The sequence below is a fragment of the Microtus oregoni genome, unplaced genomic scaffold (genome assembly GCF_018167655.1).
Source record: "Microtus oregoni isolate MIOR12 unplaced genomic scaffold, Mior012 000065F_ref0000479, whole genome shotgun sequence".
In the NCBI taxonomy this organism is placed as follows: Eukaryota; Metazoa; Chordata; class Mammalia; order Rodentia; family Cricetidae; genus Microtus; species Microtus oregoni.
Window position 1 is genome coordinate 735767 of NW_024543875.1, and position 15188 is coordinate 750954.

Below are 15188 nucleotides of genomic sequence, written 5' to 3' on the forward strand. Positions count from 1 at the left end.
CTAGAACAAATTTAGTTTCATCTACTTCAAAATTATAGAAATACATAAATTTTTAATATTACATCTTCTTGGTGAATCAAATCTTTTATCATTACAGTACTTTCATCTCTGTAATTTTTAATACTAAAGTCAATTTTTTCTACATGACAACAATTTTTATTTTGGTTTTAGTCCTTTTTCTCATTATTGTTCATATTACATAATTTATTTTCATTTATCCATTTGGCATATTTTTTAATTTTAGAGAAGTTTACGAATGCATCTTGATCATGTTCACCTTTTACTCCTCTTACAATTGCCTCCAGATCTATACCTTTCCCCCCACTTCATGTCCTTTATGATCTTGCAGTAATTGTATTCATTCTGTCCTTATAATCTTCCAGTCACTTCTTCCATGTTGATTCATGAGCCTTAAGTGCAGGAGTTGTGCTGCAAATGTATTAACTGGAGAAATGTTCTCTCCACTATCCACTGATCGCTGCAGCTTACTCCGTTGTGACTTTCTCTAATTGTCATTTCTCTGTAAAGACATGGGCTTCTACAATCAATCTTTATGAAGATGATTAGAAAACAATAAATTTGTATTTTACTACCTCATGTGTTCCATGTTAAACCAAAGGAAGAATGTTGTACTTAAAGAACTGAGAGAAACAATGTTTCAGAATTCACAGGGAATTGCCAAAGTTTGCCCTAGGATGCTTAAATCACTGACCAGATCAATCCATGAAACATTAAAAGACCAAAGGCACAGCCACCATCAGAAAGAAAACAGTAAGAATGATACTGAAAAAGTCTATAATAGAACACCTATTTATGCAATATTAAAACAAATTTATTATATATGCCTTAACTGTGAAACATTAAGCAAGATTTTATTTTTCTGAAACATATTTCAACGCAGAAGGAGCAAATGAAATGCAAAGATAAGTGTTGAGCTCCTTGTGTGCCCTGCTGCCAGGGCTCAGGATTCCTGGGGTGTTGGCAGTCTTCTACAGTGTGAACTTCACACCCTACAGATTTTCATGCAGCCCCACGAGATCTGCTACTTAGGTTGTGTAAGAACGTTCTTAAGTATGAGCCTACAAAGAATAGTCTCAGTTTGCCCTAAGTTTCCTTAATTTACAGACACAATGCAACAGTGTCATCATTTCCCTTACTTACTGAATTGCAATAAGTTACATTCTTTACACTAAAGATTTCCTTTGGACTAGTAAGATAATACATGTTTTTCAATTTCCTACTTTTACAAGACAACTGAAAAAAGAAGTGTTTCACCACATGATGTTAGAGAATTAAATGTACCAAATACCCGGGTATATTCACTGTCATGCAAGAAAGGTTCTCAATATTTGCTGACTGTTCAACATCCACCCCTGGACTGTGTACATGAGTAACTGTCTATCAGTCTGACTAATAGAACTCCTAAGGGAGAAAGCCACAATTATCCCTGGTTCCAAAGGAACAAGGCACAGCATACTAAGATGTGTGAAAAAGAAGTCAATCAATGAATCATAAAGAAAATGATCATTTTCTTGAAGAGAGCAACTTTATTTCTCAAAAAAAGTAATGGTTATTCACAAGATTCAAACACAAATCCTTTTTTAATTGAAGGAGTGATAGAAATACAGTTGTAGTATAACTTGAGGATTAAGAAACAAAACAAAAATTTAGGGGTACTAGCAGGTATCTGGGGCTCCATTCTTACCCATTCATCAAAAGTGAACAAATCATCACTTTTGAATCTGTATTTACTTACCTGTGTGGTAGTCTGAATGAGAATGGACCCCAGGAAGAACCTAATACTATTATTCTCGTAAATAGAGATAGTTTGATGATGCCTTTTAAATAGGTATTTCTATGCCAATTGAATAGCACAGCTCTCAGTCCTTACCAGAGAAACATCATTGTGAGGGTATTATGGAAAATAGATATAAAACAGAAGACCAAAGTGCAGAGACGAAGTGTCAGTGGAATGCTGAGGCACAGATGGGACATGTCACAAGTCTTGGAGAACATCTCGGAAGAGGGGGTAGAAAAATGTTAGGAGTCATAGGTTACGAAAGACTGGGGCAAAACAGTGTCTTCTGGATATGACAGAGACACTGTACTCATGGCAGCCATGGCTACCTGCACAAGATCAATCCAGTCAATAGTCAAGAATGGATGTGGGGGGGGGGGGGCACAGAATCTCGCATCACTAGCTGAGGAACTATTCTCTTAACAGTTGATGGCTTTAGGGCAGGTAGAACCAACTTTAGAGGTATAGCCTTTGATAGGTAGACTATGCTCCTAATTCACATTTATGTACTTATGGTGGTAACAATTAGACTTTATTGGAAGGAAGGAAGGAAGGAAGGAAGGAAGGAAGGACATAAAGTTAGAATTGGGGGCATGGTGTTCTGGTCAGAACTGTAGAAGCGGGAAACAAATAACAATCTAACTACATTGCATACATGAAGTTCTCAAAGAATACAATACACTCTTAAAAATCTTTAAGACTAGCCAGTTTTTGTTTCTAAAATATTATTTTATTAAATAACTATTAAATAGGATTTTTACAAAACATGTTACATAGAAAAGTATAAAAATGTTTATAATGCCAGAACTCTATGTCTGCAGCATCTTGAGTCAGCAAGTCTTCACTTTTGGAAGGTTGCCAGGAATGAACAGAGTGGAGGGTCACCAGTTCCACTCCTTTAATATGGCCGGTGATGTCTCATAGGGAAGACAGATACTGATATTGCAGAGTCAGCATCATTCAGGGAGCAGATGCTGCACAAAGTTGGCCTCTGATCCAGATCTCCTGTGGATGGCAGTCAGCTCTGGAGTAGACCAGTTCATGGCTCAAGAATAGTTAAGCAGCTGTACAAGATTTTCAAGGCATTTCAAATAGTAGGCATTTAGAGGGTTTTCTTCTGAATTGGAGAGAGCTGATATAGGAAAATAAGAGTTATAAATACCAGTATATTAAACTTAATGCCCCACATAGGGGTGGACACTCCTACATGAAGCTATGAAAAAGATTTATTAGCAAGATATTTATGCTCTTGATATACTAGAATTATAAAATTATTTTACATTTATAAAATTAATGTTTAACATTTCCATTCATTTCTTATCAATAGCTTATCTAAAGCATATTTAAGAAAGCGTCTCCGTAATTCACATAAATGAGCTATAATCCAGAATAAACACCATACTGTTTCTTACATACCATCCCTCTAAAACCATAAACATTAACAAAGACCAATTCCTCACTTCATCCTGAAATGCAAGATCACAACTAGAAACAAACCAAAGACGTTTCTCTTCAGAGACAAACATTAAGAACCAAGAGATCTACTACAGCACAGGAGAGACATACTTTGCTATCTTTAGATAAAAGTGTTTGGAGAATAACGCCCATTTAAAACTGGCTCACTTCAAATGACTAATATGCTCTGAAATCATGACTGCAGATCACAGGGAAATGTGGTTACAGGGGCTGTTGAACATATGCTTGGAAGACTTCAGTTTCCTGATGTTAAATCAAAGGTTTTTTTCAAGGTTAATTCTAATTAGGCCCAATTGTTATCACCCAAGAACACTCTATAGTGGAGTAGCAGCAGCTGGAGAAAAAAAAAAAAAACTGACTTGGAGAAAGATCAAAGGCGCATTTTAAGAAACTTTTTTATTTCAAATACTCACCTATCAGAACATTTTATTATATCAAAAAAATCATTACCATGAAAAGCATGGGCTAAATGTGAGCCCCTCTGATAGTACTTTATAATAGTTCTCAACATCTATAAAAGCAATGCACAAAACTATCATTTGCAGTGTCCTATTCAAATATTTCAGTAACCAGAAATTTCATTTAGTATTTATCAAATTTAACTGTAATCTCTTAGAACTTACTTCTCTTTGCTATGGAATATGCTTCATCTACTCTTCTTTTTATTGATGGATTTTTCAAAGTTGCTTTTGCCTGGAAAAGAAAAGACAATCTATTAGTTAGCTTTATTCCCACATACTGAGGATAAGGATAATACAGGACTAATTGCCTATTGCTAACTATGGTGTTAAACAGCATAGAGTTAAGATTCAGAAATATAGACAGTTAGATACCAGTTCAGCCTATTGTGTCAAGCCCACTGTACTCCATTCATGTCTAAGCTAACCTGGCCTCTTTTCTATAGTTTGGGATCTTTCCCTTCATTCCTACTCTTTCTCCCGTAATCTCAGTTTATTACTTTTGAGTAATCAACCTTAGGGAAATTCTCATTACTTCAATTATTAGATTTAGGACTAAGTACTTCAAACACTACAAGTTCTCAGTATATAAATATTTACTGAGGGACTTCAAGATGTCCAAACCTGTGCTTAGCCCATGTGAGCAGGAAGCAACCCCTTGATCCAGGATGAAGAGAAGTCACACAGGCAAGAGTGGCTGTCATCTCCAGGAAATCTGTGCGCCCTAACACTGTCATCTGGCTACTGGGTAATCATTAAATACTCTTGTGTATTTCACTTATGAATGAAATGTTTACAACAAAAGAAGACCAGCTGGCAGAGAAAGAGAGGTTGCAGTACCCTGTTGCTATAATTCTCTCTGGGCATCACTTGTACTTTGATCTTACAGAGACTGAGATCACTGTAAAACTAACTGATGGTATATACATGAGAAAGGCAAATTACATGCATGGATAAAACTATTATTAAGTCTTCCATCAAGATGCATTGATCCTGGGCACATCTGTACAAAGAAATGTTTTTTACTAAAATTACAACAAATTTACAATTTAATTGAAATCAAAAGGGAAATTCACTTAAATAGAACTACCCTTCTGAATCTAGCCCTGGTGAAACAAGTAAATGAAAATATTAATTGATAGATTATTAATCATATGAATGAACAAAGGGAACTTGGGTTTGAAACTTTTTTTTACCATTAGCTGGTATCCATCCGTCTGATACTCTTGAATGCATCCTAAGAGCCCTAATTATTTAACTGCATCAACTCCCCTCCCTCCATTTCAAACAATTATTTTAAAAACTAACCTTCTGATAATTGTAAATTAGAGCCCAAAGTGAAGCCGCTCCAATCCTCTGGGCATTTTGATTCTCACTTTCTAAACAGGTAGCCAAAAGAGTAATGATTTTTTCTACAAATAAGCACATTATAAAAGTTCAGTTCCACATACTTCCCTGTATTCTTATCTAGAACTGGCCCACAAGAATACACAGAGTAATTGTCCCGTTAGAATAAAAATACAAGGTCCCACCCAGAAATGACATCTTTTACAACTTGAGGCATATGAAGGGGTATCTTGGAACAAACTTTTCACAACAGGTACAGATGATCTGGATATCAGTGCTCTCTAAATTTTCTGGTTCAAGTTCAACAAAAGCTTATTCATTGAAGGACAATAATGCAAAACTAAGTGTATTATGAATTATATTAAGTTATTCTGCTATAGTTCCCATTTTCACATGTACAAAAATGGATGACCTGTCATAAAAATGGATGATCTGTCATAAAAGCATAATCACCACTATATAAATATACTGTAGAATGGGAATTTTTTATTTTGTAGCATAAGAAAATTTGATTTGATGGCATTTCAATATATAAGAAATGTTCATTTTTAAAAAGCTACCAGAGAGGAGAATAAAGACTTGTTAATTATGTATGCTAGTATGATCATTTTAAGTAAAGATTCAGAGGCATTTACTTCAAAGGCAATTGTTAGGAGGTTTCAAACAATATTTAAACTTACTTTTATTATTTTCATATATCATTAAATTTCATATTATGTTTTCTAAGTTGTATAATTTTTAAAACATTCTGTTTTTTAAGGTGAAACACTTGTGTTAGCAAACTATTTACATGTTAACCACCCAGCAGATCTAAAGATTGGCCCCTGAGAACCAGACCCTCAACTAGCCTCAAAAGTAAAAAGAGTGATTAATTTTGGCCCCCTGCATGGTCTTAAACATCCAGTGGAAAAGTATAACGAAAGCTAAACCACTGATAATGATATAAACAATGGCTCAGGCTTGACATCTGGGCTACTGACAGAGCGGGTGAAGCCATCACAGAAACTCCAAGTGTAATCAACCTGAAGGACTCACATGCTTTTCTTTACCAGGAACATCCCACCATTTATATATGTTTGATAATCTTGCTAGTTTCTCCTTTAGAAAATCCACAAAATCAAACTAAGACTACACCAAACACCACCATCCCATTGGCCAACGGTTATAAAACTGGACCTCTGGATCTTCACCATAGAAATGAGATAAATATATTGCATCCTTAGTGATGACATTATCAACAACTGGATATTGTGTATGCAACTGCGGTCTTGATTTTATCTACTCTCAGTTAAGCTGACCCACACTCATATGGTTCTACAATACTCTAACTCCATCTACCTGGATCCAATGTCTCAAGGTCAATAAGAATGGATACTCTAAACCCATCTATGCTTCCAACAGTAACTGGAAGCAGTTAGATTGACTTGATGGCCATCTCGTAAATGATTTTAGGGTCATATTTCTTGAAGAGAGAGCATAAGATTGCTAGAACGTATCAGCAGGCTTGGAGACTACTGAGGAAAGATTTCTTGCTCAAGCATTTTCTTCCAAATTTTCTGATGAGCAGAAACTGGCCCAAGATCTCCCAGATGAGGATGTTGACCTTGTCCAGCAGGGAGAGCTACAAGCACAAGGACTGCTGCAACCACTTCTCTATCTGCCTAGAGAAATATGTCAGTAGCTATGGCCACGCCCTTTAAAAAGTTCTTCCATCTTGGTGACAATTTGCTAAAATCACAGTTAATTAGCACTCCAGAACTAAAGTCTAAATACCCACCAGACCCTGGATAATGGCTAGCCATAGGAGATGTTTATTGACAACATGATACTGTTTCACTCATTACTCATTATTTTTTGTTTACTAAAAGCAAGGGCACTCTCAGACCCCAAAAGGAATCTTGTCTACTTCTTTCCTCTTCTCCCCCTTCTCCCTTTACTTACCTCAGCTTGCAAGCTGGTAGGTTTTAATCCTTACAGAGACGCTTCTGCAGCCCCGCCCCCCCCCCCACGCACACACACCCGCAATAAAAACCTGAACTGTCTTACTGTCTTAAGGGGGTTGTCTCTTTAATGATATGTATTCAAATCACAGTGCCATTATGTTATAGGGCTCAATAAATACTACCTGGATGAAAATTCAACAACTTAACATTTTGTTTAAATCATGTTGTGACTTGAATAAAAAATGTGGCCCACAGACTCATATTTTTGAACACTGGGTCCCCAGTTGATGTTACTGCTAGGGAAGGTTGTGGAAAATTTAGGAGGAAGAGTCTTCAGAGCTAAAGGAAATATGTTAATGAAGGTAGGCTGTGAGGCTGTATAGCCCTACTTCCTGTCTCTGCTTCCTATGTGGGGATAAATGTGACAATTATATTTCCTGACTGTCAGGAGGGCATCACAGTCCTGTTGCCACACCTTCCCTACCATGATGGATTCTATTCCTCCTGCTGTTATTCCTTCCCTACCATGATGGAGTCTAACTATCCCTCCTGCAGCCATGCCTTCCTTCCTTACCACAATGACGCCTACCCCTTCTATTGTTATCCCTTCTCTACTATGATTGAAGGGCTTCTTTCCCTTCTGCAGCCATGCCATCCCTACCATTACGGAGTTTATCACTCTGGAACTGTAAGCCAAAACAAGCCCTTCCTTCCCTAACTTGGTTTTTGTCAGTATATTTTATCATAGCAACAGAAAACTAATACAAGTGACTTTATTGCAAGGAGTTCAAATTTTTTGTAAGAAAAAGGAAAAAAAAAAAGTCCCATAAAGTAAAAACTAATTTGTGTGCTAGAATGACAAGGTGGTAGCAAGTGAAATGCAGTCATTCTCTGCCCACACAGCCCCCTCCTGCCTGAACACCTCATGTGCATTACCCAGCTCCCCATGGCTTTCCTATGAAATTGCCTATCCAAAATTAGTCTATATATATAGCTATCAAATGTAATTTGGCATATGGATTGTGGGTGGCTACATAAAATATGAGTGTAATTTCATTTTGTTCCAACTGAAAATTATCAAGTAATTTTATATTCCAAACATTCAGATTTATGATTTAACAAAGCTTATATCATAACTTCTTTAACAAGTAATTTTAACTTATAATTTTTAATAAGCCACATTTACAGGCTAATTAATGTATTAGCCCATTGTTAAAGTGAATAAAAAATTTAAAGACAATACTTTATCATGAAATATAACATGGATACAAAAAAGCACATAAAAATTTTAAGTTCAAGAAGTTGGTATGAATTCTAATTAAAACACAAGAACAGATAACAGGAAACAGATAATAGGAAACTGATTATAAACCTAGTTTCAAATACCTTAAGTGACTAAAGACTTACAACTGAATCAACAAGAGTTAGATATAAATACTAAGAATTCAAGAAATGTTTTAACCAAGGCTGGCTTAGTGAGAAAGCTGAAAGACACGTCAGTTAAATGAACATATCCTACACGGAACATGAAGCACTTTCAGCATACTACTATCAGGTTAAAATTTACTGGGCAGAGTTTAGAATGTAATTCCATTCATCAACTCATGACTGAATGACAATTACAAATTAACTGTAGATATTAAAGCTTAAGAAATGAAATCAATGGGAGTATTTTGTGAGCATCAATTAGTCACAGATTGGATAAATGATTCATGCCTCATTCAATGCACATCAGAGAAGCTTCTTGATGTGGCTGTGGGGTTACTCTATATTGCTTTATTATATTGAGATATGTTGCTGGCAAGAACCTGTTGCTAGATAGGTCATACCTAGGAGAGAACCTACCACTATTATTCTGCTAAATCAGTGGTTCGCAACCTTCCTAATGCCATGACCTTTTAATAAATTCTTCATGTTGTGGTGACCCCCAAGCATAAAATTATTTCAGTGCTACATCATAACTAATTTCGTTACTGTATGAATTGTAAATATCTGATATAGAGAATATCTGATATGTGACCCCTGGGAGGGGTATGAGTGGGAAAGGAGGATGAAAATATATTGTATAAAATTCCCAAAAAACAAAATAGAAAAAGAAATAAAGCAGAAAAGCATATGGTTGAGCCACAGAGACTACAGATGAAATTCAGTATATATATATACTATTAGTTTGTAGTTTCTCTGTTAATGATAGCTATTCTTGGTTGTCAATTCAAGACGTGGGAAGAAGGAACCTCAATTGAGGAACTGCCTCTGTCAGATTAGCCAGTGGTCTTTCATGGCAGGAATTTCCACTCTATTCCATCATGTTCAACATACCACTGAAAATGGGTCTTTCATGGGGGCGGGGAGGTAAGGGCGAGAAGGGGAAAGGCACTTTTCTTAATTACTAATTGATGGGGGTTGGCCTACCCCACTGCAGACAGAGCTACTCTGGGCACACGGTCCGGGTTGTATGAGAAAGCTAGCTGAGCAGAAGTAGGGAGCAAGCAGGTAAGAAGAATTACTCTGTGGCTTTGCTCCAAGTTCATGCCTAGTATCCCTGCCTCAGCCTTTCTTTCTCTCTTGTTTTTAAATTATAACTTTTTATTGATTCTTTACGGATTTCACATCATGCATTCCGATCCAACTTATCTCATCTCCTTGCATCTGCCTTCTGCACTTGCAATTGCCCTCCACCCAAATCAAAACCAAATTTAAGAAAAAACAAAATCCAAAGAAAACCAAGAGACAAACCAAGACCAGAACCGGAACCAACAAAGAGGAAGGAAGGAAGGAAGGAAGGAAGGAAGGAAGGAAGGAAGGAAGGAGAAAGAAAATGGAAAATGTAGCCATGGAAGGTAGTGTGGCCTGCTGAGTCACACAGTAGGCCCTTTAGGCCATACATCTTATCTTGGCCTGCTGAGTCACACAGTAGGCCCTTTAGGCCATACATCTTATCTTGGCCTGCTGAGTCACACAGTAGGCCCTTTAGGCCATACATCTTATCTTGCAAATGTTCACTGCTGCAGTCATTGGTCTGACTCACTGCTCTCTGCGACACCACCATGTAGCCTTGGCTTTTCTTGATGGCTACAAGATTGAAATAGACCCTTTCTTCCCCTGCTCAAAAAAGAAATAAGCATTATTCCTCTTTACCCCCCATTCTCTTTCGGTCTTCATTTAGGATTTTATTAAAACATATTAGATTGCCTCAGGGTATTTGCTATATCACTTAACTTTTATGCTTTTAATCATTTCTCATTTTTCTAGTTCTCTGTTGCATTCTGAATAATACTTTGATAATAATTTTCTTGTTCCTAAGATATCTCTCTTTGCTGTACCTAAATTGTATATGCACACAAAACATGAGCACAGTGTCATTTCTATTCACTTGGAAAACTTGGGGTGGTAAAGTCTCTGAGAAAAAAAATAGGTTTAAAGCATGGAAGGAAAGGAGGATTAATATATTATCTACTATGTACTAGCAACAAGGCTAGGCACTTTCTGTGTCTTTATAATCTCATTCTTACTACAGTAAAGGAGGAAGTATTTTGTGAGTTTCAGAGAAGCTGTAAAATGAAAGGGGCATTCAAGACCAGATGGGTGGGCAGCTAAAGTCGGCCTCTTCCCCCACCACAATAGGATGTCTTCTATAAAATTCCACATGAAATTTATACCCATTTACTTGGTAGTTATTGGTGTGGGACAATGGTCTGTATTCTGTAAATTATATTTTAAATAAATGCTGATTGGCCAGTAGCCAGGCAGGAAGTATAGGGTGGGACAACCGGACAAGAAGTAGAGGCAGGTGAAGGAGAACAGGAAAATTCTGGGAAGAGACGCAGTCCTGACCCAGCCACACAAGAAGCAAGACGTGACTGCCTAGCTGGATAAGGTACTGAGCCACGTGGCAAACCTAGGCAAGAATAATGGGCTAATATAAGTTATAAGAGTTAATAAGAAGCCTGAGCTAATGGGCCAATCAGTTTATAGCTAATACAGACCTCTGTGTGATTTCTTTGGGACTTAATGGTTGCGGGAACCAGGCAGGACAGAAACCTTGGACAAGTTATGGTTTCAGAAACAGATTCCTCCAATTTCTTCCTTGTTTCTTTTTCTCTTCCAGGAGTCCTTTTGAATTGCCTCCAGATATACATACTTCCTCTCAGAGAATTAAGCCTGGAAGGCTAATTTCCCTATCTGGTTATGGCTTTCAACTCTGCCTGTCAGGATTTCTCTCAACTACTAAATGCTTAAGGAGTGCTTCCTGTTGACAGGCACAAACCTCTTGATTCTAAACAGCCCATGTATCAATTATCAATGTAAAGGGCATAAAAACAAAAAGTGAGCCATATAAAATTCATAGTGCATCAGAGAGTGATAAGGCTAAGGAGAGAGGTAGGATTGGGGAAGGGAGGGACACAGGGCAGGGTGAAGAGCAGGAGTTACAACTGGAACAGCTGCTCCAGAAAGCTTTCATTTGCTGGAAAATGAATAAGAAATGAGGGGGAACTAGAATAACAGCAGATCAAGAAGAGACGGAGAGAAGCAAAGGCTGTGACTCTTGCCCACGGCTGCTCTTTCCCAGCTGTCCCCTCACCTAATGTATCCAGTGGGGCATCAGCTGTTGGTCCACACAGAGGCTAGACCCATTCCTGAATACAGCAGGAAATTATAGAGCTACTCTGTGTTTTATTGTGAGTAGAATGAACTAAACATCATAACATGTGTGAAATGAGCCCACAGTGTGGTTACTTACCATTAGCCAGGATTTTAGGCTTATTAGAAGGACTGAAGCAAATGTTATGGAAAATTAGCAGAGGTATGTAGGGGCTGGTCTTGTGCTTGTACTTGCTCATCTCTGTGAGTAAGTCTAAGCAGCCATCTAGCCTCAGGATCATTTGTTGTCCATCTTCTCCAAACGATATATTCAGGAGTAACTTCAACCACAGAATGGCCAGATTGCTGAGATGCTTACTTCCTCCTTTGGGCAATGTCAGGGACAGGAAGTGCTGTAGGAAATTGCTCTGTGGGTAAACACAGAATATTATTTTCTTTTCAGGTCTTATTCATTATTTTTCTAATCCCTTGGTATCCAATTAACTAGTATTTTGATATTCTTTTCCCTAATTTTAATTTATTTTTCTTCCAAATGCTTCATCTATACATTTCCAAGTATAAATGGAAAGGCAAGAACAAAATAGTGATTACATTTTATACCTGTTATATTTTTCCTGATAATAGATGAAATAAACTATAATCAACTCAATTATTATGGTTAATAATTCAGAGTTGGCCTCCTGGCAATTTTGCTACTCATTAAAGATATCCTGTGGGAGGAAAGGAAACAAAGCCCAAATCCACCCTGCATGGGAGTTAACAAGTCTGACAGAAGTGAAGTTGTTTCAGATCAATATAGTTACAGGTGTTTTCTCATTTAACTTATGAACAAGTACATACCTCTCATTTTGAAGAAGGTAATCCCATATATCTGTCTCAAGATGGTCTTTCAGAACATATATATGTACACATTTGTATATGTATACACAAAGATATATATATGAAAACATTTGTGAAGAAATATATTCAAATACACATGTGTGTTCAAATACATGGCATATACGTATATAAATATGCACATACACTCATATAAATGAATGAGAGAAATATTAGCACATCCATGAAGAAATTATCTAGCTGTATGCTAGTAAATAAACTGAACGGGCTTGAGTGAGGGTGAGACAGAGCACTGGTTATAGTACATGCCACGTCACACGGTGTGAATGCTCCCACCAAGGCTGACTTCTGGATAACACTACACCAGACTTGAGAAATTTCTGAAAAATGTAATGAGGACACTCATAAGCCAGAGTGAGCTGAGAGCAATAAATTATTGAAAATATTTCCACAGTAAGACCAATAAATCAATTTCCTAAGTAAGAGAGCCATTTCTATTTATTTGGTGATTATATTTAAATTATCTTTCAGGGTTCAAAGACATGAAGCAGTAGAAGGGGATACTTAACTCCTACAAATCCTATCTGACCTCCAAGCAGCAAAAAAAAAAAAAAAAAAAAAAAATTCAAATCATTGTTATTAGTAACAGATGGTCTGATAATATTCACATTTTAAAATTCAATCAAGGACTCTGTTCATATACAGCCATAATGACGCTCTGTGCCCTGTACATGTGTACTAGATTTGTCTCACTCAGTCCCTTCCTTTATACAGTCAGCTAGAATTAGTGTAAGAAGTGAAGCTTCAGAATTGCGGATCCTCATAAAATGGCACTTTATGACATTAAGATGTAAAATGAAACCGGGGCAAAGTGCTCTGATTTTACACAGCTTTCTGTCACCATAATATGAACAGAAATTGTTACTGTTTGACTGGTCAATGCACAGATCAAATATATTATTTGTATGATACCAGTGTTTTGTTTTTTGTTAAATCACTGTTTTTGAGACAAAACACAGTTTAAAAGCAATGAGATAACTAGAAGGGGCATAATCAGGGTCTACTCCTGCTTTAGTTTTAGTGCCTCCCAAACTGGTTTAAATGATTAGTTTCTTAATTCTTTTACCAACCTTTAAAACAAAGTGTCCTGAAATCATATAAAGCAGTCCTAGAAAATGACTTATAAAATTTGATTGACAGAGTTATTTTGCCAAACAATTCTTTTATGACATACAGGAAATGCTAAGTACTTACTTTCTGAATTACTCCCTTGCAGTCATGAGATAAGGCCAGGTTTGAGAGAAACATAAAAACCATCTGCTGAATGGTGTTGCTCTCTGCAGGCATCTGGGAAGCCAGCTTCAAGATACACAGTAGCAGGGAGCTGCTGGGGGCGCCTCTGTGGGCAGTGTGAACAGACTGTCCATAATTGGACCAACAGAGAGAACTGCAACCTTCGAAAGAAAAAGCCTGTCACAGAGTTGCCGCTGTTCCACTTCCTAGTTTTTAAAAACACAAACTGGTAAGCATGTATGTCTGTCAAAATGACTTGGTCATCCACCTATACACTTGCAAATAAGCACTGAAAGCCTAATGCTGATGTGTACCTTCAACCCTAGAGATGGGCTGTCCCCTCTCAGGACAACAGTAGCTTAAACTAACTTCTGTCATGCTTGTCTTCTGTTAGAAAATCGATAATGGTTCTAATCTTCACCTGTCTTTTTCACAAATTTTCACCCTTTGGATGTTCTCACTATATGCAGCTTCCCATAGCCACATAATCAGGACAGTGTACTTCCTGAACTACCCAGTGACTCTGCCAGGCCAACAAGTATATTCTTAAAATGGTCTGGAGTCGTACGATCCAGAGCCTTTGACTAACATACACTCATAAGGAGAAACACATCAACATGCACATTTTTCTAGTCCAGCGTAATAACATCATATGAAACTAGCATTTTAATTTATTAGAGAAAACAACATTTGATTCTAGTTACCAGTTGGAAAATTAGCAGTATAGACACAAAGCAACTGCAAGGCAATTTGCATCAGTGAATCCTCCATCAAAAGCCAAGGCCAAAGAGAGTGCAGAGCGGGCACAAGACGCGCTTCAAGAGCTGCCACCTGTTTGGGAAAGGGAAGACCAGGCGTTAGTCTGCACATCTGAAATGCAAAATTACGTTCAGTTAGTTGTCACCTCCATAAATCAATAGTTTAATTCATCTTTGCTGCATATAAGGAGGGCCCTTTCCCAGTCAATAGTGCTCCACATTGGGCGGCCCTGCTCGGGAGCCTGCCCAGTCTCAGGAAGGGTGACTCGCATATGTCAGTGAGAGAACTATAGAAAACAGCTTCCAAAGCATGTAACATATGCAGGAAAGTGTTTATTCCTCAGCAAAACATAAACTCTTCAAAAGACTCAGACATGGTCAGAGATTTGCAGTCAAGAAAATACTCTAATCAAGTTTGCTTTTATTCTTCTTTTAATGTGCATATAGTATACACGAGGAGACACAATTTTCAGGAAGAAAAGAACTTGACCCCAAAGAGGCTGAACTTTGCCCAGACCTCCAGATCAGGTAAATAATATCCTTTGAAATTATTTAAGACTATGTGCTTAATTTGCTGTCCTACTGTGTGCATGGACTATTTAAGTTTAACCTGCCTGAAAAGAACAATGTATCCCTTGGATTTCTCACACAATCAGTTTAAATGCATAAACTTTTA

At 37.3% G+C, this 15188-nt stretch overlaps 1 protein-coding gene across 1 annotated transcript in view; it reads right to left on the reverse strand.

Moving 5' to 3' along the window:
* Positions 1–2521: 2521 nt before the first annotated feature.
* Positions 2522–15188, reverse strand: part of Rttn (rotatin) — a 134740-nt gene continuing 122073 nt past the window's right edge. The window contains exons 44-49 of the mRNA XM_041640834.1: positions 14459–14585; positions 13716–13915; positions 11764–12031; positions 5041–5144; positions 3898–3967; positions 2522–2930 (exon numbers count right to left, since the gene is read on the reverse strand). Coding sequence (XP_041496768.1) covers positions 2845–2930; positions 3898–3967; positions 5041–5144; positions 11764–12031; positions 13716–13915; positions 14459–14585 — 855 coding nt within the window. The 3' untranslated portion in view covers positions 2522–2844. The remainder of the gene's footprint in view (positions 2931–3897; positions 3968–5040; positions 5145–11763; positions 12032–13715; positions 13916–14458; positions 14586–15188) is intronic.